This window comes from Mizuhopecten yessoensis, unplaced genomic scaffold (genome assembly GCF_002113885.1).
Source record: "Mizuhopecten yessoensis strain PY_sf001 unplaced genomic scaffold, ASM211388v2 scaffold716239, whole genome shotgun sequence".
NCBI classification, from domain to species: Eukaryota; Metazoa; Mollusca; class Bivalvia; order Pectinida; family Pectinidae; genus Mizuhopecten; species Mizuhopecten yessoensis.
In genome coordinates, this window is record NW_018480017.1 from 395227 (window position 1) to 422103 (window position 26877).

Sequence of the window (26877 nt, forward strand, 5' to 3'; positions counted from 1 at the left end):
ACCCCCTCACCAAGGGGGCCAATCCCTCTATTTATGAAATAGTTAGTCCCCTATTCCCAACAATGCTCCAGACCATATTCTGAGCCATTCAGGACCTTTAGCATTCTAAAGGAAAACTGAACAGATAAATTGGTAATGAACAGGCGACAGACAGAGAAATGATGTGCTATAGCATAAGCTAACATATCCTTTGAACCAGGTAAGCTAAATTTAGGAAATTCTTGATGTTAAACAAGAGGCTCATGGCCCTTAACGGTCACCTGAGTTATGTAAAAACTGATGTTATCGATGTTGCCAAATGAAAAGGAAATCATTTTGTAACAAACATAACTTGAACTTAATGTAATGCAAAAGTAGTGTGAAAGATCTGGGTAGTATATGGACCATGTACAAATAGTGGTTCTGTCAGTCAGCTGAATTTTGGTAAAGCACCTTAAGACCCTTCCATCTATGAAGAGTATTTGATTCTACCATATCTGGATCTTGAGAAGAAGATTTTTGAAATTTTAGTCAATTTTACCCTTTTTGGCCCCGCCCCTCAGGCCCCCGTCAAGTCTTTTCTGAACATCACAAACTTACCAAATCCAAAATGGAGTCCCCCAATGATGCCCTGTACAGTGGCAGACATTCCGGGTGGAGAGATGATGCTGGCATAGGATGTGGAGGTAGCCCACATCAGGCCAAACGTGATGGAGTGGAGGACTTCTACAGGCAGTACATACCAGGCATTGGTCAGTAATGAGTAGAAAAAGAAACGTAACGCATACGCACCGAACACAATGTATAAACAGAACAGATGTCCTATTCTTTTGATGATGTATCCCGATAAAAACAGGACGGGGGTTTCCACGAAACAGGAAACAAGTAGACAAAGGCCAGGTATTAATGTGATGTAACCATCCACACCTGACAGGTACCAGTATAGAAATGTCTCAATCACTCCAGTTAACAGTCCAAAGTACAGCACCACTCCCAAAAATATCATAACCTTAGCGTAACGGAACAGCTTACATACATCCGAGAAACTACTACTGCACGAAACGTCTTCCGACAAGGATATCCGCAAGACACTGACGCCTGTGAGTAGGAACAACACTAAAAATAGGTAGAAAGAAGCAGTAAAATCGGCTTTAGCTGGATCTGTACTCATGAACTCCATTAAGAATGATGAGGTAATGCTAAACAATGCAAATCCTAGTGTCCCCCAAAGTCTCTGTTTACCATACTGATTTCTCTGGTCGCCAAGAATATCATAAGTCATAGCGTCTCCTATACTTATAATGGGGGCAAAGAAAATATTTCCAAACAAGAAAAAAACAAAGAACAACGCTATAGTTAGATCTGCATTCTGCCATTCCTTCAATTCACAAGTCTTGTTTTTGGACCCGAAACACTTCATGCTGCAAGTCATCTCCACGTCTCTGTCACACAACATCTGCCAATAAGGCTTCTCCTGGTACGCGACAGATTTGATATCAAAGTCACGACAAACTAGGTCCCCGACTATCTGTTGGTCCTGTACTACTTCACGGCTGATGATGTTAGAAATGTTTCTAAGCGAAAATTCTAAATCTGGTTCTTTATCAAGACTGACAGATATATCATAACAGTGTTTGTTTAATTTGTCTACTTGATTTGTGAAACAGGCTTTAGTTTGAAATGTGTCCCCTGTCTTATAATGGCAAGAAAAACTGCAAGATGAATCGCCACTAGCCCCCTGACTGTCACCAACTTGTAAGTATAAACCAGTGTCATTGGAGTTTTTTAAGCCTACAACACTCAATGACTTTTCTTGAACGATCCCTTTTGATAAATTAGCATAGGCATCAAAGCTCAGAGGGCATGTGAGAGAATTTGTTCTGTTAACATGGTAACAATCGCGTATATAAGAGCTGTACTGTCCGCAGTGTATGTCTGTCTTTACATCAATGTACCCTGATTGGCTGTGAGGCACATAAAGGAGAAGTAGGTAGAAGATGCCAGTCAGGACACAACATGTTATCAGCACTAACTTGTGCTTTTTCCAACGGTCTGAAATGTATCCAAAGATTGGTCGAGTAAAGAATCCGATGAATGGCATCACTCCATATATGAATCCTGTTTGAGATGTCGTCAGGCCAATTTGTTTCATGTACAGGGCGATGAATGGTAGCAGAACTCCCACACCTGTTATAAACAGAGACAGTCAGGTTTTAGAACAGTGTCTATAACCATGCAGGGTAAGGACAAAGCACTGGTCCTTTTGGCCGTTGTTTTTGAAAAAGTATATTGGTCCAAAAATCTATATAATTTATTTGTTCATTTCAACAATAAGCCTTTATGGAATTGCCGTTCTTTTACACACACACAAATCTAGTTTGCCTGTCAATTGTTTATTTGGTCGATTGTATTTAAACATTATGCAGTGAATTTCAGGGTTTTTTGAATTTTGTCATGCTATTTTCACTTACATATACGTACACGCAAAGACAAATTCAACTGGCATATTATGTGTGTCTTTGAGCTTGGAATTATTTTGCCTTAATTGTACATGTATTTATTAATATACAAATGTAGTATTTCTTTATATTTCTCTTTCCATGAAACTGAGAAAAAATTAAGTTTCAACTAACAGAAATGTTTAATGTTACCCAAATAAACTTAGAATTCTATGCATTTTACACCATTTTCTGTTAGAAAAGTTTTTCATAAGACGCTGACATCATCTGCTTATACATCCAGGAAGACAGTCAACACTTACCTGCTTTCAGACTCAGAAATAGAGACAAAAGTTTTCTGCTTTAAAATGCAGAAAGAGCGAAACAAATATCTTCAGCTTTAAATTTGCTGAAAGAGAGACCAACTCACCTGTGGACTACTCTAGGTCTCAGGATTAATGAAATGATGATGATGTCATCTGCAGTCTACACTATACCTTTTGGTGCAAGAAGAGTCTACAACCACATGCTTTAAAGATAAGGAAGGTTGTCAATACTCTCCTTCTCAAGTCACAGGAAGAGAGACAAAACCCCTCACAAGAGACATCACTCTCTTACCATTGGGATAAGAAAGATAACACTCAGATGCTACACGGATCATGAAGAATGTCCCTTCTTACCTGCTTAAAGTCGAGTACGCACTCACCTGCTTTAAGGTCTATGAAAAACAGGCAACACTCACCTGCTAAACTGAGGAAAAAGAATGCCTTGATTGGGAGAAGGCCCATGTTTATAGTATTCCATTTAACTTTTGATTTTTTGTCTTCCATTGCTGTCGCCTAGAGTTAGTTATAGACCATATATCCGAGTCCAATGTAATAGCATGTACCTAGTAAAGAAACAAAAGGAGAAAATGAGTTGATACTACATGTTTATATATTGACTTTCAATTGACTTCCTTAGAATATGTTGTATATTGCATTAGGTTGTAAAAATTATACCAAGACCATGCTTTTAGCCGCAAAACTGTAAATGCTTTATCACCATTTGAGCTATCTGGACATTTGGTTTCACTTTGACCTCATTTTTTCACAGTCTTCTTATACACCTAGGCCTTTTTGATAAAAACAGTTATATCAAATTTCAATTGATTTCTCACAAAAAGCAGAATTCTGTTTTTCACACAACATATATATATAAAAGTTTCCAAGTGTGTTTTTTGTGTGTATGGAATACATAACGAAGATGAGAAAAAATATAAAGTTATATAACCTAGGCTGGCACTTTGACTTAAGCTTCTATTCCAGTAATTCCACCATAATGTGTTTTGAAATTTTCGACAATATGTGTGATAATACAATTTGAGTTTTACTGGCAATGCAAAGGATGGCATTTTAACTAGGCCACTTGATCTCAATCAGAATCATGTTATATTTAACCAGGTAGCACAATTGATAGGGCATCTGTCTAGATTTTGGAGGGTCCCAGGTTCGAACCCAAGTCTAGCCATGCATTTTTCCATCTCCTGTTACAGTGGTGCCTGTGACCAACCCTTGTTTCAATTGTTTCAAGCATTTGGTGTACGCTTGGCAAGAGGATACCCAAACCTGGGTTGTAAATAGTTGTGTCTTGAGGGCACAAAGACTTAGGACAAGAGTACCGCGGTGCTGAACAATATACTCTCGTCGAATACCATATAGTGTTATATACTTTCTTACATTGAAATAAGATCTGCATCATTCTAAGAGTGGTTAGCTGACATGCTGTAAAAAATGTAGGAGAAAATCTCCGGACAAAAACTCAAATCCTGAAATGAACAAAGGGCAATATTTTTTGGAAAAATAGTCAAATCAAAATTCTTTTAAGAAAGACACAACTTCATATTATGATTATAATGTATACCAAGTTTCAAAGAGATCCGCTGAAAAATGTTGGAGGAGATTGCCAGACAAAAAACAAATACTGAAATAAACAAAGGGCAATAACTTTTGCAAAAATTGTTGAATCAAAATTCTTTTCAAGGAAACACAACAACATATCATGGTTATAAGAAATCCGTTAAAAAAATGTAGGAAGAGATCTCCGGACAAAAATCAAATACTGTTATGAACAAAGGGCAATAACTTTTGATAAAATTGTTGAATCAAAATTCTTTTAAGGGAGACACAACTGCATATTATGATCATAATGTATACCAAGTTTCAAAGTGATTGGTTGAAAAATGTAAGAGGAGATTGCTGGACAAACAAAAGTTTAGGGCGGACGGACAGACAGACAACCCCATACCATAATACTTCCATCAAATTTGACGGGCGTATAAAAAGGAGGGAGGAATGTAGCGGAACAAGACCAGGAAGAACGTGTGTCTAACGTTAGTGCAGGCAAAATTGTCACATTAGTAAGGGTTTCAGTTATAATTCCTACAAATATGCATGTATCAAAATGCCAACGAGCATCAGTACAGAAGATTTGACTGAAATGCCTATAAATAAACATTGTTGTAAACACACCTAAATGACGTCACACAACAACATTTGTGACGTAATCAGACCTTCTATGGTTTCGTCACCTTCAAACATTTTACTTATTTGCAAGTCATGCAAGTGTTTAAATGTAAAATTTTGTATGTTTATGTTACACATGTCATACTGATACGAACAGATTCAAATATGTGTGTGTATATATAACAATGATGTACATTGAAATAAATGTTTTTTCTTAGTTATGATAGTTAATTTTTTGGTAACTTGAAGAAACAGATTAATGCTGTTTGAGTAACATGGCTAGCTGAGATGAGATCAATTTACATGCATCGCAAAGAGGACTCAGTCCTGAACTTGAACTTGATCGTCAACGAGAAACAACTGACAAATTAAAACAATTTTGTTAATCTTGTCAAAATCTTTGAAGGCTTTTAACAGTGTTGATGTCTATGGTGATGTTATTTATGTCACATCTAATATATTATTATGTCATATGGCAATTTCGTCATGTCGAATTAGGGTGCATTGCGAGTTAGCCTGCACTTACAATTTAGAGTTTGGAGGTTCCCAGTTTCGAATCCCGGTGTGGCCATGCATTCCCCCCCCCCTCCCCCATTTGCTGACCACAGAGTAATTTTGGTTATAGTAATTTTACATGTTTTTAGGATTTATATCGAGTTTTGGTAAAAATGATACTCTCAATGATTATATTATACAAGAAGGTTGGAAGGCTCTTGATGTCATCAAGTCAACCCTTCCTCTAATTTTCACAGTCATCGAGCCACTGTTTGTATATAAATGAGGTTGATATCGGCCTCATGCCGAAACATGCAGTGCTGGTTGGCTGGTAATTTTGGCGAAAAAATGGCTGCGCTTCCAGCCAATCACATCACAGGTCTTGGCACATGGCTGACGTCAACCTTTAAAATGTATAAACAAAAAGTGGCTTATGATGACTGCGAAAAACATTTAAACTTTGAAATTGTGGCTTTTTGGGGGGGAAACATAGATCATGTCCGCTGATCATGAAGGAGATTACATTTTACGTGCATAATAGGTGGGTTTTAATTAAAATAATATCGATCTTTTAAACAGTACTAAGAATTTTTGCGAACATCAACTTAAGAAATGTGGTTTCTGTTGCAAGAAAGTTAGATTGGTTCGACTTTTTGACATCCGAGAGCTTTTCACCCTTCTCGTATATATATAATCAATATGGGCGGCAGCACCATTTACCCCAAAACACACCAAAAGACCCAAAAAACATTAAATGTACATAGATATTTATATTTCTGCTACCTGACATTATGTAACATGTATTATATAGTTATAGTGACGAAAGGAATATTAACTATACGTATTTGAGTTACTTCCCCTGCAAACAAGTTTACCGTTTGCCTATTCACAGAAGATCGATATTTGTTATATAAAATGGTATTTTTCTCACTCTTTCCACATTATTTGACATTAAAATAAGGTAGCCTATGTTTATTTTTTATGTGATAAGTGTATTTGCTCTAAAGAGGATATGTTTGAAGTGATAAATTCGTTCTTGTTTTTTTAAGGTTCTGATTATTTCAATCTATTTTGCATTTGCAGAAAATTAGGTTACTGCATTATAATATTTACTGAATATTATTTAAGTGTCTTCTGTGGGTTTTTTGTGGTCTTATCTGGATGTTTTAAGGTGTTTTTGGTGTTTTTTTGGGGGTCTTTTGGGGTAATTGTGCCACTCCAATATTGGTGTTCTCAGGTCCCTGTGCTCCTGACAAGTCCCGTTACATAATTAAAATGAGATGGATGTCTTCTACTTCTACTATTACGCGGCCACCATCAATAAACTGATTATTCTGCCTCTTTTGGATGAGCATGTAAATAATTTATAAGGATAAAAGAGAGAATTTTGCTAAATATGACAAATGTTAGTTCAGTTCCAGACGCTTAGAGATTATTGGGATGACCCCTCCATAAACCCGAATTAAGGGGTCAGCTTGGCCCTATCTCATTCTTACCTTACTAACAACCAGAGTTCTTGCCTTACACTACCTAGAAGCCTAACGTTAGCCCTACGGGTAGTGAGATACCGTATAATTAGGTTATCTAAGTCCGTGCAGTACACAGTCGAGGCCAATGTTGCAACGTGTCCATGGGTTCATAGCCTGTTCTGTTTTTATCATTTTACACAGTAGGGTCTTCTGCTTGTTGGTTTATGATGCTAGACTCCAGTTATAATGTAAGACAAGTAATATAAAAGCTAAGAGCCACGCTTGGACTGATGGTATTTCGGTGAACCTCCCCCGTCGTTGCGGTTTCCGGTTAAACCGAACAAGCTAGCTATAACGTTAGAATGTGAGTAAAAAGTTAGATAGATGAATTAGCAGCTATCACATTTCAGTATCCAAATAAAGTTCAGAAGTTCAAACAAACAGATATCATGTTTTAAATAACTGATTTAATAAGAAATATCGTGTATCATACAATAAGATCAGACCAGACCAAATATGGTAAGCAAGCCAACTCAGGAAAGTAGGCAAATGAAGTACTTTAATTTTTGACACCGAAAAAGGTGAAAAATAACATAACTAATTAATTTATGGGACCAAAAAGGAAACATTCGGACCCCCGTTTTTGTGGCTGTTTTGGAAAGAGAAATACACTTTCTTTTGATTTATTATAGACCCCCATACAGAAAAGGTTTTAATAGCAGAACTTTTTATATCATGAGTTAATCTGCAAAAAAAGAGGTGAAAAATGAGGAATTTTTTCATTAAAAAATAAGGGGTAGTAGTATTTTGAATCCCTTTTATGAGAAAAAAATAAAATTAAGAAATTTTACTTTCATAATTTAAAAGAAAAGACTATTTTTATCAATTCTGAAAACATTAAAACATATCTGATAACACACTTGGAAGATAGTGTATGCATTTGTTCTGCAAATGGTCAAAACTAAAAATAATCACCTAAAATCACATATTTTGTTATATTTGTATCAAGGCCGTTCATAGCAAAAACGGACACCTATTTGTTTTGCATTTTCTACTATACCATTTACTCCTTTTGAAGTTTAACCCAGGAAATTTGACTTCTCAGAGGTGTGCATCCTTAACATACATGTAAAAACTCGTATCTATATTGTTCATCTTAATTGACCTCGAATTATATAATTGTGGTTGAGTCAACAATTAACTCTCTGTGTGAAACTGCTCCATATGTTCTTACTGTCCTGAAGTTGAAACTGAATTTTCTGCGATCTAAATTACCATGGTTTATCTTTATTCTTTTGTGAATGACCGCGATTTCTTGATAAATTATCTTGAACAAAAAGTCCATCGCTGATTCTCTCATCAAATTCTCTCTTGCACAGGAGCAAATCCTTAACTTTTTCAGGTCCTAACACGCGCCCTTGTTAGTTTCAACTCACCCTAACGTATTTCCTGGTTTTATCTTATCGCGAAAAATACTAAAAATATTTGTTTTTAATGCCACCTCCCAGCATCAAATGCACTCAAACCTTTGAGTCCAATCCTTTATATATATGGAAGAAGAAGACAAATATATTGTTAATAATCTTAAATACATGAATGATGTCTCCTAGCATCCTTCGGTATTTTAACGTTGGTAGTTTTAGTATTCTGGGACGTTCACTACAGGATAAATCCTTTAATCCTGGCAGTAATGTTTTGTCTCTTTTTTTTTGTACCGACTCTAGAAGCTCAATTTCTTTAAGTATTTGGTGTGGATTCCAAACACACGCAGTGTATTCAAAGTGTGGTCTAAATAGGGTTTTAACTTAGTATAGTTGGTAGAGCATAGTTACATCTAAATAAATAAAAGACCTCCTGATGAGTCCAGCGGCTCCATTAGCCTTGTGTGCCTGTTGTTGTATATGACATTAGCCTTGTGTGCCTGTTGCTGTATATGACATTAGCCTTGTGAGCCTTTTGTTGTATATGACATTAGCCTTGTGTGCCTGTTGTTGTATATGACATGCAAAGTTCATATTTCAGTCCACGGTTTCTCCCAAGTCTTTTACAGACGGTATATTATACTTTCTAATTTCACGTGCTAATTTTCTGACCCTGTCATGGAATAGCTTCTTTATTATTTTCCTTTTATAGAAAGAAGTTTGCACTTGTGTGGATGAAACTAAAGTAACCATATACTGGACCATTTCTGAAGAGCATCTAAATTATTTTTTTAGAATAGCTTGGTCCTCCTCGGTCTTCATTTCCCTATAATACAGATGAAGAAATAAATGACAAAAAGTACCGGTCCAAGGACACTGCCTTGTGGTATTCCGCTCAAAACTGGATGATGTACGTACCGTTGACAATTACTTTTTGTGTTCTTTCACTAAAAGGTGTTTTTCCATTTTGTTATTCGTTTACTTATCCCTTATGAGCAACGATTGCATCTTGTACCAGTTTTCCGATTGTTTTACCAACTACGCTTGTAAGGCAGACCTGGATCTGATTAGGAATCCTTTTTTAAAAATTGCGGTAATATTTGCATTTCCCCATGCAGATGGTAACTTTCCATTATTTAAACTTCTGTAAATCATGCTCGACGGATATATAGTTATACAGCTCTTTAAGGTGCCCGATATCTGGTCCAGGTGATTTTTTAGTATTAAGGTTTACCAACAACTTGTTAACGGTTTCCTCGGTACACACAATTTCCTCAGATCAAATTTCTTGCTAATTCCGGTAGTTCCCCCGCTTGCTATATGTCTGGTGCTAGAGTTGTGATGTCTATTTGTCTGGTGCTAGAGTTGTGATGTCTATTTGTCTGGGGCTAGAATTGGAATGTCTATATGTCTGGTGCTAGAATTGTGATGTCTTTATGTCTGATGCTAGAGTTGTGATGTCTGTATGTCTGGTGCTAGAGTTGTGATGTCTGTATGTCTGGTGCTAGAGGTGTGATGTCTGTATGTCTGGTGCTAGAGTTGTGATGTCTATATGTCTGGTGCTAGAGTTGTGATGTCTGTATGTCTGGTGCTAGAGTTGTGATGTCTGTATGTCTGGTGCTAGAGTTGTGATGTCTGTATGTCTGGTGCTAGAGTTGTGATGACTATATGTCTGGTGCTAGAGTTTTGTTGTCTATGTCTGGTGTTAGGTCCGCTAGGATTTATTCCCAAAAATGTTGCGTTTAAAAGCGAAAGGGGCCTTTGTAATTTTTCAGTTCAAGATGTTTCCAAGGATTGTCAAAACTTTTTTATTATCTCAAATTAAGTATCTAATTAACAAAGCCTGTATGACAGTCTCATGGAGACTGCATATATCAACAGTTGCTTAGCCAAAACAATGTTTCCTAATATCTAATATACAACATGTGTTTCCTTTAGTTTTTGTGTATGTCCTTTCGTTCTGGGTATTGAAGTATGATAAAAGAAGCCGACATTACCGTTGTTGTCATGAAAAGCGTAAGTGTTCATTATTGTATAGGTATATTAGTTGTATTGCCATTCGCTGTACCTTCTCAATTGTAATTCAATTTCTATAATTTGTAAAGGTTAGGAGGCAATTTGTAGGTACCATGCTAAACGGAGCTGTCGAGCCCGGAGGGAGAGTGAGAGTACTGATGAGAAGATAACTTAAATGTAGATAGTGTGATTTCCTGTTACAAAAATTCTAAAAAGGAAATACAGAAAAACAACATAACAAAACCCCCCAAATCTTTATGAAACAAGGAGGTCAATTCATATGTATGTTTTAGGATATGTAATACTTATTAGTAGTGTACGCGTGAAAGTATATTCAACGCGATTCGGTCACTTAATCTAATTCCACTCTGAAAAATTGCATTTATATTTAGTTTATATTATTAGAGGGTGTCGCACAACAATGCTCGACATGGCAATGCCATGCATTGTTGTTTGCCAGCTCTTGCCACGTGGAGGGCCCCTCTGTAAGAGCCACACAAACTTATAGCTTGCCGAAAATCACTTATTTCCAAACATTCCAATATAACTTCTGTCGGAAACATCCGTTATTTTAAAAAAAATCACTAGAAAGTCCATCCTACTGGCCTGCCGTCAGTCTATCAACAACGCTGCAGTGTAGATGGTATCCTCGTCGTTCTGGCCGTTACCTTCCCCTGGACGCGTTGGTACATGTATGTAGTCCTCTGGTGTCTGGTTATGTCAACCTCTAGTGTCTGGTTATGTCGTCCTCTGGTGTCTGGTTATGTCGTCCTCTGGTGTCTGGTTATGTCGACCTCTGGTTCCTGGGTATGTCGTCCTCTGGTGCCTGGGTACATGTATGTCGTCCTCTGGTACCTGGTTATGTCGACCTCTGGTGTCTGCTTATGTCGTCCTCTGGTGTCTGGTTATGTCGTCCTCTGGTGCTTGGGTATGTCGTCCTCTGGTACCTGGGTATGTCATCCTCTGGTGTCTGGTTATGTCGTCCTCTGGTGTCTGGGTATGTCGTCCTCTGGTGTCTGGTTATGTCGTCCTCTGGTACCTGGGTATGCCGACCTCTTGTGTCTGGTTATGTCGACCTCTGGTACCTGGGTATGTCATCCTCTGGTGTCTGGTTATGTCGTCCTCTGGTGTCTGGGTATGTCGTCCTCTGGTACCTTGTTATGTCGTCCTCTGGTACCTGGGTATGTCGACCTCTGGTGGCTGGTTATCTCGACCTCTTGTACCTGGGTATGTCGTCCTCTGGTGTCTGGTTATGTCGTCCTCTGGTACCTGGGTATGTCGTCCTCTGGTGTCTGGTTATGTCGTCCTCTGATGTCTGGTTATGTCGTCCTCTGGTACCTTGTTATGTCGTCCTCTGGTACCTGGGTATGTCGCCCTCAGGTACCTGGGTATGTCGACCTCTGGTGTCTGGTTATGTCGTCCTCTGGTGCCTGGATATGTCGTCCTCTGGTACCTGGGTATGTCGTCCTCAGGTACCTGGGTATGTCGCCCTCAGGTACCTGGGTAAAATATCAAAATATTGAAAAGGATAGGGCTAAGGATCGATCCCTGTGGGACCCCTTATACAGTTGCAGGTAGGTGTTTGCTTTTGAACCTAATTTGACACATTGCATTTTATTTTCCAAATAATTTGTAATGAGATTTTGAGCACTATTATTTACCTGATATGGTTTAAGTTTCATTAAAAGAAGATCATGTGGCAGAAAATCGAAAAGCTTTAGAATACAGACTACATATTTGTTTTAATCCAATGCCTTTTTCCAATCTTTAGTTATTTTTGATAAAGCAGTCTGGTATCCATACCAGGACGAAATGCAGACAAAAATGGATGAAAGTGAGAACTGAAAAAAATCTGAAAGTTGTGAGTTTAAGGCTCTCTCAATAAATGGATATAACAAAAAGTAGGGGAACTGGCTTGTTATTACTTTTACTGTATTTCTTGTGAAGTGGGATGACCTGAGCAATTTTCAATTAGTCTGGAAAAGTACCTGTGCTAATAGATTGATTTATCAATAATGTAATGCACTCAGTCGCAACTGGTTGGGCCAATTTAAGCAATTTCAGGGAAATTTTGTCACAACCAGTAGCCTTTTTAATTCCATTTTATTTTTATTTTTTTATGCATAAAAACAGAAAAAATTAGTGACCGTCATTACTTATTGCCTGTCAAAATCCAAGATGGCGGCCTGGCGGCCATTTCGTTAAACCGATCAGTCTCAAAAGTAAACATGCCCAACATGATCAAGGAAAACCTTCATATGACTGTTGAGAAAGATCACTCAAACGTTTTCTGAGAAAAACGATAACTTACTTTAACTGTCAAAATCCAAGATGGCCGCCTATCGGCCATTATATAATATAAACTTTATTTATTTTACAACAATTATGAAACAATTTTTTTTCAACTTAATATTAATCACTCTTGTTAGCGTATGGGGGTCTTAGTGTGGGAGGAAACCGGAGTATCCAGAGAAAACCTACGTGATCGGGCAGGTGACGCCCGCCTTTTCACGTCCGTTCAAGGGAATCGAACCCCGGCCGCCTTGGTGAAAGGCATGTGCGCTATCCACTGCACAACCCGACCACCCTCGGTCATTTGTTTACCTGATAAGACAAGCACAAGTACAGGCCAACGGGAACTTACAAATGAAACTTGTCCTGTTATAATGGCAAAGCAATAGCGATAGGGCACGGTGGTCAATAATATATCCCAAGACATTACTGAGCAGTGCCCGGCCTTTCCTCTTTTGACGGAATTTCTTTTTTTGTCCGGCTGTTGTTTAGTATCGCCTTTCGCGTCACCTTCCGGTTTGAACATGATCAAGATGAATTTCCAGTGGAATTATTTCGTGTTATATGTTGTATTCGTTGGTATATGTTTGATATGTTCCGTTTTATGCGACGAATCAGTAGATTCTGATAACAATGGACATTTCAAAATCGACGGGAAGGTTGATTTGGTTGCATACAGAGACAAGGATTGGATGATGCAAACCCGGGTGTTGGTTGATGGTGGAGATTACGTTGGATTGCTAAGGTGACGTGGATCTGTGGCGACGTTTTCGTGTTATCAGCAATATAAGGGGCAGTGTTGAGGATCCAGCAAGCTCCGCTAACATTCCTTTTAATACCCCCCCCCCTTCTCCGCCATCCCTGCTAAAACCCTGATCATGATCACCTACAACAGCATTTGCCTTTTGACTGATTCCTTCACCCTTGAAGTCTGATACATTTTGAACCAAATAGTATTGTACAATTTAAATTGCTTTGATTATAAATTTGTGAAAAGTTAAACATAAATTCTCTTTTCCTCATTACATGAGGATCAAAAGATTCGAAAGGGGCGACCAATGTGAGAACCCCACTGTAAAATCCGGGATCTACTCTTGTGACCACAATTTGGGGACACAATGGTGATCAAAGTAAATTCAACTGCATCTCTTGTTTCATTTGAGATCCTTGTGTATTGTATTTATTTTCTAATTGTGTTATTTTGGACCTCAAACATTACACACGACAACTAATACTGGTGTCTACACATGTTAACAGTGATTGGGACAAAACGTCTATGTGTGTGAATTAATATTGTACTCATCATGCTTCATTGCTCAATGAGACAATTCTCTTTTTCATTGGTCATCCTTTTTGTGTGAAATTTCTTACTAGTAGCCATAAGAACTAATGCATTGGTGACATTCTGTCAGTCAGGCTATGGTTATTGAATATATGTAGTAGGACGAGAAATAGTGATAAAGATAGTGCCATCGCTGGGGCTTGAACCTGCGACCCTTGGCTCTACAGCCCTTTTACACTATTCCCCCCTTTTTTCAAACACCAACCTAGATTCTTTGACTCCCAGCCAAGGGTTCTCCTGCCTTGAACGGGGAGGGTCAACGGCACCAATTTGTAGTAGGACGAGAACTAGTGATAAAGATAGTGCTGTTGCTGGGGCTCAAACCTGCTCTACCGCTGAGCTAAGGGGAAATTCCCTACAGCTGACGCTTGTAAGGCAACCTAATTAATCCACATCTTTTACATATGGTTGAGATAAGATGTCACTGTAATTTAAAACCTATGGTTTAATTTCTTGGCCACACACATTTACATACAGAATGTCAGTGAATGAGTTCAAAAATAAAAAATGTCAACCTGAGCCCTTAAATGATTGCCTTGCAGATAAGTTCAAATTTGTGATCTGTAGGAATCAACACATTAAATATGTACCTTTAAAGATGTTCTTTAGAACATTGTCATTCAAATGTCACATTTATATCAGGATCAAATTTCAAAATTAACATATAATTACCTTTGAATTATGAAATAATGTTTTCTATTTACCTGGTATTAATAAATGAAGCTGTTGTTCCACAATCATAATTTTTTTCTTGGAGGTAAGACTATTTTTTTCTGTTTCTGAAGAAAGTCTCTTTTACTGGGTAATGAAATAGTTCCAATAATCATGTTTGAGTCCTAATACTACTTGTACAATTTGTATAAATACAAATGTATTTGGGACATGTAGGTATACGTAAAATCCAATGGACAACTGGGCCCAGGAAAATGAATTCTCTATAAGTTTTACATTATTGTTTATATTTACAGGTCTGACGGTTCTTTTACTATCAATGGCGTTCCATCTGGTTCTTATGTGATTGAAGTTTCACATCCAAATTTCATATTTGACGCAGCAAGAGTTGACATTACATCAAAAGGCAAAATGAGGGCAAGAAAAGTCAACTACCTACAGCCATCCATTGTGAAAAATATACAATACCCATTGGAAATTAAAGAAAGAATGAAAGCAAATTATTTCCAAACAAGAGAACAGTGGCGATTTCAAGACTTCCTGATGAACCCAATGGTATGATGATCACGAGCATTAATATTTATATTGCTTAATGAAATACAATTCTCCCAACAGTACTACATATATAGCTCGTGTTTATCTGAGACATTGGATTAACAGATCATAGATGTTATTTGCATGTACATGTGTTTATTGTATATACCTGTTGTATTTTGAGATAAAGTATTTGGTGAAAAAGAAGGTCCCGTTAATTACTGCTAATATTTTACCATGTCTAGCTATCATCAGTTATTTTTAAAGTTTGTCTTTTTATAATTTGATATTATTTAGCTAGTGTAAGATAAAAACAATAAAAGACCATCATGATCACTCAATAGGGAACTAATTACTTCTGCATATACATTTGACATATTCTCATATTTATATATACCAAACAGAGTTACAAGTGAAGCTATGCATTCTCCTTAAGACTTTCATATGATAAAACCATATTGCCACATTAATTAGCTGTATCACATGCATAATGAAGTCATCTTATTGAACCATATAAGATTACTGTATATCATCATGGGTCAATCTAGACTTGTTTTACTTCCGTTCATGGGTACCAGTAGTTTTCCTACATAAGAAAACTTCACTGTTTTTTAAAATTCCCCCTTGTGCTTTAAATTAAATTCACCTATTTCAACAAGAATATAGCCATTTTTCTTCAAAATATTTCCCAAATATGATTTTTCTTTAAAATCTAACAGTTTAAAATGCATAATACTCATTACTGCATAAAAATATTCATTTTCTTCAAAGTTTAAACAAAAAAATCCAAAATTTAAGCTCAAAATTGTTTATAAATTGAAATATACTACAAACATGTATGTTGGAATTTTTTTTTTATCAGTATCTTTAATTTTGATGACACTGGAGCCTTGTATCAAAGTTTCAATTTCCCACAAATCTGAAAAAAGGGTCATGTAGTTATAGATTCCCCTAAATCCTAGATTGGTTCCTGATCCTGTATATTTGGTGATGGCAGTACAAACCAGGTATATAAGTTGCAGTTTTTATTTTGTATTTATTTTTTATACAAGTATGAATTATACTTTGGTCTGTGCTGTAACACAACAGTGATAGTATAAGAGATTTGTATAGTAAGACGAGTTGATACATCACTAATATTAATGTTACTTTTGTAGGTTCTCACTATGGTACTACCTCTGTTTTTAATCATGGTTTTACCAAAGATGATGAATGCAGCAGACCCAGGTGCACAAAAGGTAACTACATTGTAAACATGTATATTTATTTAAAAGATCAAAACATGTTCATGTAAGATTTACCAATTCTAGGTTTTTGTCATATTTATATAATGGACTTACAGTGATTTGCTAACATGTTGCGTAGCACTTAACATCAAGGTAATACACAGGTGACAGAATTCATTGATGAAATATTTTTGAAGTTAAATTTTCTTTTATTTACTATGTAAGACTGCTTCTCAGTTGTTTGTCAAGATCTATATTAAATCTGTCTTTACAGGAAATGCAGAGCCAGATGAAAGCCTTAAATGACAAGTCAGCAATGCCCGATATATCCGAGATGTTAGCAGGATGGCTTGGTGGCGGTGATAGCAAGAAAGCATCAAAAACGAAAGCAGTGAAACGAAGATCTTAACATTGACTTCAAACAAGACTTTATCATGAATATTGAATAGGATTCCAGTAATATCAAACTGCCTAAGTTTTTCGAAATTCCTTATAATTTACCACAGAATTTTGATCTCATTAGTCACAATGGGCTTATTCCTTTTTTTCCCAATTTGTTTTAAAGTGAATTATAAATGAAGTATTTGGCAAAACGTGTACAATGTACTATCATTTGGACTCCAGCTTTGGCTCTGATGTGTAGATAGTTCTTGATGACTATTTCAGATTTAAATGTCTGACAGGGAAAAGGAGTCCCTTTTTTGTGACCTACATCACCCACTCATTTTCTCCTTTCCTTTCATTTGAGAAAATCATTTTAGATATACTACTCATATATTGATGATACATGTGCTCCCCATTCCCCATCAACCCCTCATGTTTTCATACTAGAATAACCCTTAGAACCTTTCCTGTAGTACAAACATAGGAAATATTTTGCTATATCTAATGTATCTATACAGAAGTTAAAACAAATCTATTTGATCTGACAAACAACTGAAAAGAAAAGCTGTAACACCAATTAAGTTCAGTATACTTTTTGATCCTTTAACTGCTACCCATAGCAGACAGATGATTGGTCAGGACAACCCAAATGGAGGCTGACACAAAGTTAATCATATCCTCAGCATTGAGATTACTTCAGTTTAGCCAGATGTAAAATAAATGTAAAAATATCGAGGTTACTCCGATCTAGTGTGGCATTGACTTGTTTCTTAATATACAAATATTGCGTCAGGATAACTTCAGAATGACACGCGTCAATTTATAATGTGTCAAAAATGAATTTGATTATTAATTTATAAATTTTGTGTCTTTTATGTGATGTGATAATCGTTGATCATGGGTTAAATATATTTGTACAGTATATGTGGATTTCACAATAATTTATTCCATGTACATAAAAAATTTATGTTCTGTTTGCCAGGTCATTCAGTACCAATCTTCTGGTAATGCTTTGCTTACCCAACACACCTCTCTTGTGTTTTGTAACTCCTGATTGTAATATTACTTTGAGCTTTTAAAGTAGAGACAGGGTTGAGGGTGGGTAGTACTTTGCAACTTCTGCAAACTATCATGGTACCAAGGGTTACAATCAGTATATCTGTGCAGGGCGATGTCTACACTGTAACCTTGGTAAGTGAAGAGACAAACTGTTGGATCCTGTGTTATTGAACATTTAATAATTGTAAAGGGAACAAGGAGGAGCTTTAAACTTCAAACGGAATTTATTATTGTAGTTTCCAATTATATCATAACGGTGTATATTTCTCTATTTACTTTAATAACAGTACTAGGATATTTGTAAGAATTTGTAGAATGTGAGAAGTTGAATGGAAAGTAAATCAGGATAGTGATATTTGATAAAATAACTTATAATTTCAAATTTTTCATATTTGTTTGTATAAAGAAAAGCCATTATTTTGTCTTGTGTCTAATTTTTGTTGTATTGTTTTGGATGTAGTACTGGTCTGGGCTTCTACTCTCGCTCAGCTGTTGTGATATAGTTAAACAGATATCCTGTAAATTTGCTGCTATAAAAATAAAAAATCAGAAATGTACATCAAAATGGAAAAAGAAGTTCTGTGTAAAGATATGAAATACACAGATTGTCAGAAAAAGAGAACAAAAGACAAGGCGTTGCTGGTAATTTTGTTTTTGACATAAACCTTCATTTTTAAAGACTGAGTTTGGCTACATAAGAACCACAGGATTATTTTGACCAAATGAAAGAAAATTTAACAAACCAAATCTGTATCTAACTCCATAATTAAAATTGCCTCATCAGATTTGACCTACAACCCCTGAAATAGTATATGTAGGGGTAAAAAGCAAATTAACATTGACCGTGATTGTCTTCTTGGCTGTGATAGAAATGTTTGTAAATTCCAGGTCTATGTCAAATGCAAATACTTTGTGTTCAACAGTAGCAAACATTTTTTATTTTTTTTTATTATTCTTTAAAAACATTGTCTTGTGTGATTATTATTTGTAAATTATGAATACTAAATTGGAGTTATCTCCCCTTATTGTTACTCTTTGTACTCTGTCGCAGATAAAACCAGGGTCAATCGTGCAATAAAAACAATGTTTTTAAAGTTAAATGTACTCTAAATAAAATGTTATCTTTCTTCAGACTTTATCTTGTACTTAAGATTTGAAATGCCAAGTTAACAACACAAAAAATGTCAAACAGCATGTGTATTATAAAATCTCAACAAATTATTAGAGAAGTAAGAAGTTATCTGGGATGCATTTATCTATTAATCCAAAAAGACCTAAGGAATGTCTTCTTGATCTCCAGAAAGTGTTTTTAAAAATTGTGTTGTTGTTTTAAATGTAAATAAAAGAAGATTGACAAATATCGACTTAATTTAATTTGTGTACCGGTTCGAGTTTAATCAGGGAACTCTAAGTGTGTACCTGTGGGGAGGTATCATGTAGGAATGTACCTGTTAGAGTTTAATCGGGGAACTCTTAAGTGTGTACCTGTGGGGAGGTATCATGTAGGAATGTACCTGTGTGTGTACCTATGAGGAGGTATAATGTAGGAATGTACCTGTTAGAGTTTAATCAGGAAACTCTAAGTGTGTACCTGTTAGAGTTTAATCAGGGAACTCTGAGTGTGTACCTGTTAGAGTTTAATCAGGGAACTCTTAAGTGTGTACCTGTGGGGAGGTATCATGTAGGAATATACCTGTTAGAGTTTAATCAGGGAACTCTAAGGGTGTACCTGTGGGGAGGTATCATGTAGGAATATACCTGTTAGAGTTTAATCAGGGAACTCTAAGGGTGTACCTGTGGGGAGGTATCATGTAGGAATATACCTGTTAGAGTTTAATCAGGGAACTCTAAGGGTGTACCTGTGGGGAGGTATCATGTAGGAATGTATCTGTTAGAGTTTAATCAGGGAACTCTAAGTGAGTACCTGTGGGGAGGTAGCATGTAGGAATGTACCTGTTAGAGTTTAATCGGGGACTTCTTAAGTGTGTACCTGTTAGAGTTTAATCGGGGAACTCTTAGGTGTGTACCTGTGGGGAGGTATCATGTAGGAATATACCTGTTAGAGTTTAATCAGGGAACTCTAAGGGTGTACCTGTGGGGAGGTATCATGTAGGAATGTCTCTGTTAGAGTTTAATCAGGGAACTCTAAGTGTCTACCTGTGGGGAGGTATCATGTAGGAATGTATCTGTTAGAGTTAAATCAGGGAACTCTAAGTGTGTACCTGTGGGGAGGTATCATGTAGGAATGTATCGGTGAAGTTGGGTTGTTACATTTGGACATGTAAACTTAATTATTACTATGTCGTACTGTGTCCACCTGTCGGCAGTCTCTTCAGAACTGCTGAACGGAATTTTACCATTTGACCTGAATCAGACCGGGGCAGGGTTAAAAGGGATACCTTGGACATATTGCATACAGGAACTCTTGTCTGTAACTTTAGGTATGATGTTAACTATATTTTCCTGTAAAATATAAGTATTATCTGGAGGTAATACTTGATTCATAAATATACAGCAAGAAGGGGTGAATCCCCAGGGACTGAGAGGTAATTTTGCCACATTTCTTAAGTAATTCCCTCTTAAACGATGAGATGAGATATCGACTGCATTTGGTTATAAACACCCTTGGACAATAATGAATGTACAAACAGAAGGACTACCAAACTGAAGGGACTGATAAAAATGGCAATAACTATAAGAACATAAGATGAACTTAACAATGCTACCAGGATTGGAGCTTGGTCTGACCTCTTATATTGGAATTTACCCTCGGGGTCATAATTTGGGAACAGTCAAGATCCCCAAATTAAAACCGTACATGTATGAACAATTGCTGGTATGAAGAGACGAATACACATGCTACGCTGGGTCAAACCCCGCCCCTTGGGACTTGCTTCCTTTTTCATATATTCGAATTACAATTGTAGTTGAAATCCCTTCCGAAACCAGATATGCATTTGCCTTGGCATCAAGGGAGAAACACAATCATGCTACGTGTTTAAGAATTAGGTCAGGGTATTGTTCTTCCCCTGTGTCATAATGTCGAAACGGTTAAGATTACATCCTGTGATACGAATATATGCTACTAGGATTGGCCCCGGCTCCGTCCAGGTTCTGATTTCCAAAAATCATATGCAATTGTTGGACATCAAGATTCCAACCCTACAGTCATATTCAATGTATCGTATCGCTGGGAATGAAGATGTATGCTGCCATGATAAGCTTAACTCATTCACCCCTGAAATTTCATAATGAACTATACCAACCTTTGAATTGGAAGAGTTCAAATGTGTCTTCAGGGGTGAATGAGTTAAAGGATCGGTTCCACTTCTGAGGACATGGTCATTTAATTACAAGATGAAAACGGTTAGATTCCAAACTTATGACCATATATACAAATTGCTGTGCATAATATGACGAACACAACCATACTATTGGGATTTGCTACGAAGTTTTGACCTGCCCTCGGGACTTAACCCTGTGTAATATGGAACAAGATGAGATCCCCACTAAAAACATACAATTTCTAGGCAAGTAAACAGACAAATACTTTCATAATAGAATGAAAATATTTTGTCATTATTGCTATCTAACTATCCTGGTGATTATAACACACCATATGGGTTTATTCCCCCCCCCCCCCCCCCCCCCCCCCTCCCCGACTTCTGGACAACCAGGGAGTATGCTTGTCATGCTATCTGACATGTGGCGGGGGTAAAGGGCTGTAGTTTACAATACGACCAATACTGGCCTAGTGTTAGTGTTCACAAGGGTAAAATCAAATTCTTTCAGCCTACAGTAAGGTTATTTGGCCCGTAGTTTACTTCTATTGAACAATGTGGCTACTGGTCATGGATTTCCTGCAAATTAATCCACCTGGCGTCAGCATGATGTGTCTGTATATTGAATGTCCTAATTATTTACCTACAAGGGCCCGTATTCATGAAACCATTCTCATGCCCAAGCAAGGGTTCTGTGATCAAAGCTACTGTCTTGTCGATGGCTTATAATCATATTACACGACCGGTCTAGTTTCAACTTCGAAAATGGTATTCAGCCCTAAGACGCTCCCAAATTTAGACGCTCCCCAATTCTATCATATCATTGACAAAATGTATTTTTTCATAAAATTTTCACTGGAATAAGAAATTGAGCTTGAGCACAGAAAGTTATTCTGAACATGAGAACAATTTCATGAATATGGGCCCAGGTTACGCCAAGGTGTGTGTTCCTATGTACGGAATAAGTATAGTTACCTACCAGGTTATGACATGGTGTGTGTACCTATGTACGGAATAAGTATAGTTACCTACCAGGTTATGACACGGTGTGAGTACCCATGTACGGAATAAGTATAGTTACCTACCAGGTTAAGACATGGTGTGTGTACCTATGTATAGAATAAGTATAGTCACCTACCAGGTTACGACATGGTGTGTGTACCTATGTACGGAATAAGTATAGTTACCTACCAGGTTACGACACGGTGTGTGTACATATATACGGAATAAGTATAGTTACCTACCAGGTTACGACACGGTGTGTGTACCTATGTATGGAATATGTATAGTCACCTACCAGGTTACGACATGGTGTGTGTACCTATGTACGGAATATGGACGGAATATGTATAGTTACCTACCAAGTTACGACACAGTGTGTGTACCTATGGATGGAATATGTATAGTTACCTACCAAGTTACGACACGGTGTGTATACCCATGTACGGAATAAGTATAGTTACCTACCAACGTACGACACGGTGTGTATCCCTATGTACGGAATATGTATAGTTCCATAACAGGTTACGACACGGTGTGTGCTCCTACGCACAGAATATGTATAGTTACCTCCCAGGTTACGACACAGTATGTATACCTATGTACGGAATAAGGAGAGTTGCCTACCAGGTCACAACACGGTGTGTGTATCTATGTACGGGAAAAGTATAGTTACCTACCAGGTTAAGACATGGTGTGTGTACCGATGTACGGAATATGGACGGAATATGTATAGTTACCTACCAAGGTACGACACGGTGTGTGTTCCTATGTACGGAAGACACGGTGTGTGTATCTATGTACGGAATAAGTAGAGTTGCCTACCAGGTTACAACACGGTGTGTGTATCTATGTACGGGATAAGTATAGTTACCTACCAGGTTACGACACGGTGTGTGTACCTATGTATGGAATAAGTATAGTTACCTACCAGGTAACGACATGGTGTGTGTACCTATGTACGGAATAAGTATAGTTACCTACCAGGTTACGACACGGTGTGTGTACCTATGTACGGAATAAAGATGCCAGCCATTGGTCGTTCTGTGTTGCACGTGTTCTTGTCCTTTGGTCCTGTTTGCAATTATCCATCGTGTATCCCCTGTACTCTAATACTAAACCCTTTGCCGTTATAGATATTCGTCTTCCGTGTAGTTCCTGGTTTTCTCCAATTTTTATGTTTGGTTTTACAGGAGGCTGCCTAGGACTATACACAGTACTGGCCGTGACCGTGCTACTCTATAACGTTTAGCTGTTACATCCATTGCACTGTGTCTCCACAAAGCTTGTCTCTTGATGTAATGTAAACGACGATTTGTAATGGTTCCATGCGAAAAATATAAAACACAGTCAATGAAAAACTCTATCAGACAATTATACCCAGTTCAAAGTAGGACAGTTACGTAATACCTCCATATATATATACAAGGTTTTTCTAAATGACGTGTTTCTATTATTACCGACGAATAATAAACTATATATATGGTTTAACTTATATCTATGCGCATGTTTATTTTAATTAACCAGACTTCCATTGAAGGCCTGTGTCTTATGTAGGTATGTCCTTGTCAATAGAAGCTCATTAACCCGTGAAGGGGGGTTTGCCGGTTCATTAGTTTATCACTGAATCGGAGTGACGGAAATAGAAGAAGTTTTAAAAACAGGGACTGTGAACGGATGCCTTGTACCACTGTCCCCATAATGGACGGTGGTGGACCTCTGGTACTGTTCCTGCTGTGTGTATTGGCCTTTGGTGAGGCGTCTGGGGAGTGGGGCACTCAGAACGAGGGGGAAGGGAAGCTGTACTCCTTGGAAGGAAAGGTCGAACTGTTGTCTACAAATGACTCGTCGTGGATGTCCCACACGCGGATTCTAGTAGACGGAGGCAAATATCAGGGATTCATAAGGTAAGTTAAAAGTCTTAATTCGGTGATAAAGAGAGTCTGATATTATAATATTTGTAATTCACACGCCATTCAGTTGGATTTGAAAACGAGTAAGTATATATATATATATTTACTTCAAGGTACAATACTCCTATTTTGTGTAGCATTAAATAAGTACAGGTCCCGTAGTGTTCGATCGTGTTCACATGGAATTTGCAGCACAAAAAAATGCACACATGTTCATTTATGTCGAAATACAAAGGTATACATACTAACATGATGCACGGGTATACATATGTATGTCGTAATATACAAGTGTTCAACTATGTCGCAATGAACCATGTATGTCGTTAAACACAAGTGTCCAAGAATATCGAAATACACATGCATTCACAGGTACTAGCCTCGTCTGTCACTACACCTGTGATAGGTGTATTGACAGACGAGGCTAGTACCTGTGATGTATCCATATATGTCGTGATACACAATGTAAGTCTTAAACTACGTCGTAGTATACAGATGTCCATATATATCATAATATACAAGTGTTCAACTATGTCGGAATGACGCAGTGAACACGCAGGTTGTTAATACACAGGTATCCCTAAATGCAAAATACACAAGTCTACGACTATGTCGTAATATACAAAGTCCATTGTATGTGATACTATACAAGTGTGCAATTAGGTCGTAATGCAACATGTGTAACGTAAAATTGTACCATGTTCCCATGTAACTCGAAAACTAGACATAAGCCCCTTTGGCGTATCCGGTTCAACCGGTTTGTCTTGAACCTGCAAATGATTATGCATACGTCCGAGCTTATTTCATAAACGAACAACTCTGGTCCAACCGGTTCAACCGTTTGGATAGCGATAAAACAGATTGCAACGTACTATGTATATCCTTTACAACAATGCACAGTGTTTATGTGTAAAGAGGACATGGGTCTCTGTAAGAACATTACAGTACATTTAAATTCACATTCGAGAGACATGTTTTTTTTTGTACTTGTTCATTCGTGCAGTTAGCACGAATATACCTTATCTAGCTAACCCCAGAGAACATGCGCACGAGTGTAAACAATCCTAGAGACCTTATCTAGCTAACCCAAGAGAACATGCGTACGAGTGTAAACAATCCTAGAGACCTTATCTAGCTACCCCTAGAGAACATGCTTACGAGTGTAAACAATCCTAGAGACCTTATCTAGCTAACCCCAGAGAAAATGCGCACGAGTGTAAACAATCCTAGAGTCCTTATCTAGCTAACCCCAGAGAACATTGGCACGAGTGTAAACAATCCTAGAGACCTTATCTAGCTAACCCCAGAGAACATGCGCACGAGTGTAAACAATCCTAGATACATTATCTATAGCTAACCCCAGAGAACATGCGTACGAGTGTAAACAATCCAGAGACCTTATCTAGCTAACCCCAGAGAACATGCGCACGAGAGTAAACAATCCTAGAGGCCTTATCTAGTCAACCGCAGAGAACATGCGTAGGAGTGTAAACAATCCAGGGACCTTATCTAGCTAACTCCAGAGAACATGCGTCCGAGTGTAAACAATCCTAGAGGCCTTATCTAGCTAACTCCAGAGAACATGCGTCCGAGTGTAAACAATCCTAGAGTCCTTATCAAGCTAACCCCAGAGAATATGCGTTCGAGTGTAAACAATCCAGGGACCTTATCTAGCTATCCCCAGAGAACATGCATACGAGTGTAAACAATCCAGAGACCTTATCTAGCTAACCCCAGAGAACATGCGTACGAGTGTAAACAATCCTAGAGACCTTTTCAGCTAACCCCAGAGAACATGCGTACTAGTGTAACCAATCCTAGAGTCCTTATCTAGCTAACCCCAGAGAACATGCGTACGAGTGTAAACAATCCCAGAGACCTTTTCAGCTAACCCCAGAGAACATGCGTACTAGTGTAACCAATCCTAGAGTCCTTATCTAGCTAACCCCAGATAACAAGCGTACGAGTGTAAACAATCCTAGAGCCCTTATCTAGCTAACCCCAGAGAACATGCGTACTAGTGTAACCAATCCTAGAGTCCTTATCTAGCTAACCCCAGAGAACATGCGTACGAGTGTAAACAATCCTAGAGACCTTATCTAGCTAACCCCAGATAACAAGCGTACGAGTGTAAACAATCCTAGAGACCTTATCTAGCTAACCCCAGAGAACATGCGTACGAGTGTAAACAATCCTAGAGACCTTACGTGCACACACAGTATAAACAATTCTGTCACTGTGACAATATCAGGTAGAAATCGACACATTAATTTATACCCAATTATTCTGTACAGTATTCCAATTACCTGGAGTACTGCTACATTTTGACGATATAGGGTGTAGAGCCGTTGACTTTATTAATATTCAAAATACATACACAATATGGTTTGTGTGAAAGGCTAGGAACATTATGTTTTCTGAGATAAAAGGTCTTTTAGACACAGTTTAGAGGTCAGAAAAGTTGGTCCCATGTTAGTATCTAGCTGTGACAAACCGGGGTTTGTAAAACACGTAATCTATGAAATGGAAAATCAAGTTTGGTTATGAAAAACTGGGCCTTGTAATAATGTATTTAATGAAAAAGGAAGTTAGGCTATAGAAACTCGGGGCTTGTAATAATGTATTCAATGAAAAACGAAGTTAGTCTATGTAAACCGTGGCTTGAAATGAAAAAACCAACACTCATAATAAAACGCGTTCAGCAGTTTTAAAAAGACGTTTGGTTATATAGTGTTAATATATGCAACAACAGGATCAGATTAAGCTAGAGACCAGGTTACATACGTGTATTAAAAAACAACAACGGATAGAATAGGGGGCTCTAGTAAACAGGTGTAATATAGGGGGCTCTAGTAA

The 26877-nt window shown here is 37.5% G+C and overlaps 2 protein-coding genes across 4 annotated transcripts in view; one reads left to right on the top strand and one right to left on the bottom strand.

The window, feature by feature from the left end:
- LOC110442264 (major facilitator superfamily domain-containing protein 6-A-like) overlaps window positions 1–23528 on the bottom strand; it is a 30268-nt gene extending 6740 nt beyond the window's left edge. Inside the window, exons 1-3 of one of the 3 annotated variants that reach the window (XM_021485774.1) lie at window positions 23096–23528; window positions 3160–3306; window positions 580–2166 (exon numbers count right to left, since the gene is read on the bottom strand). In XM_021485774.1, the coding sequence (XP_021341449.1) occupies window positions 580–2166; window positions 3160–3247 (1675 nt within the window). In that variant the 5' untranslated portion in view covers window positions 3248–3306; window positions 23096–23528. Of the gene's footprint in view, window positions 1–579; window positions 2167–3159; window positions 3307–5447; window positions 5467–6912; window positions 7200–23095 lie in introns of those variants that run through there. The other 2 variants (XM_021485773.1, XM_021485775.1) reach the window with 2 other exon arrangements.
- On the top strand, window positions 13100–19189 carry LOC110442265 (ER membrane protein complex subunit 7-like). Its single transcript, XM_021485777.1, has 4 exons — window positions 13100–13359; window positions 14925–15183; window positions 16320–16400; window positions 16663–19189. Exons 1-4 carry the CDS (start codon window positions 13139–13141, stop codon window positions 16795–16797), a joined length of 696 nt encoding a protein of 231 aa, XP_021341452.1. The 5' UTR covers window positions 13100–13138; the 3' UTR covers window positions 16798–19189.
- Window positions 23529–26877: the final 3349 nt, after the last annotated feature.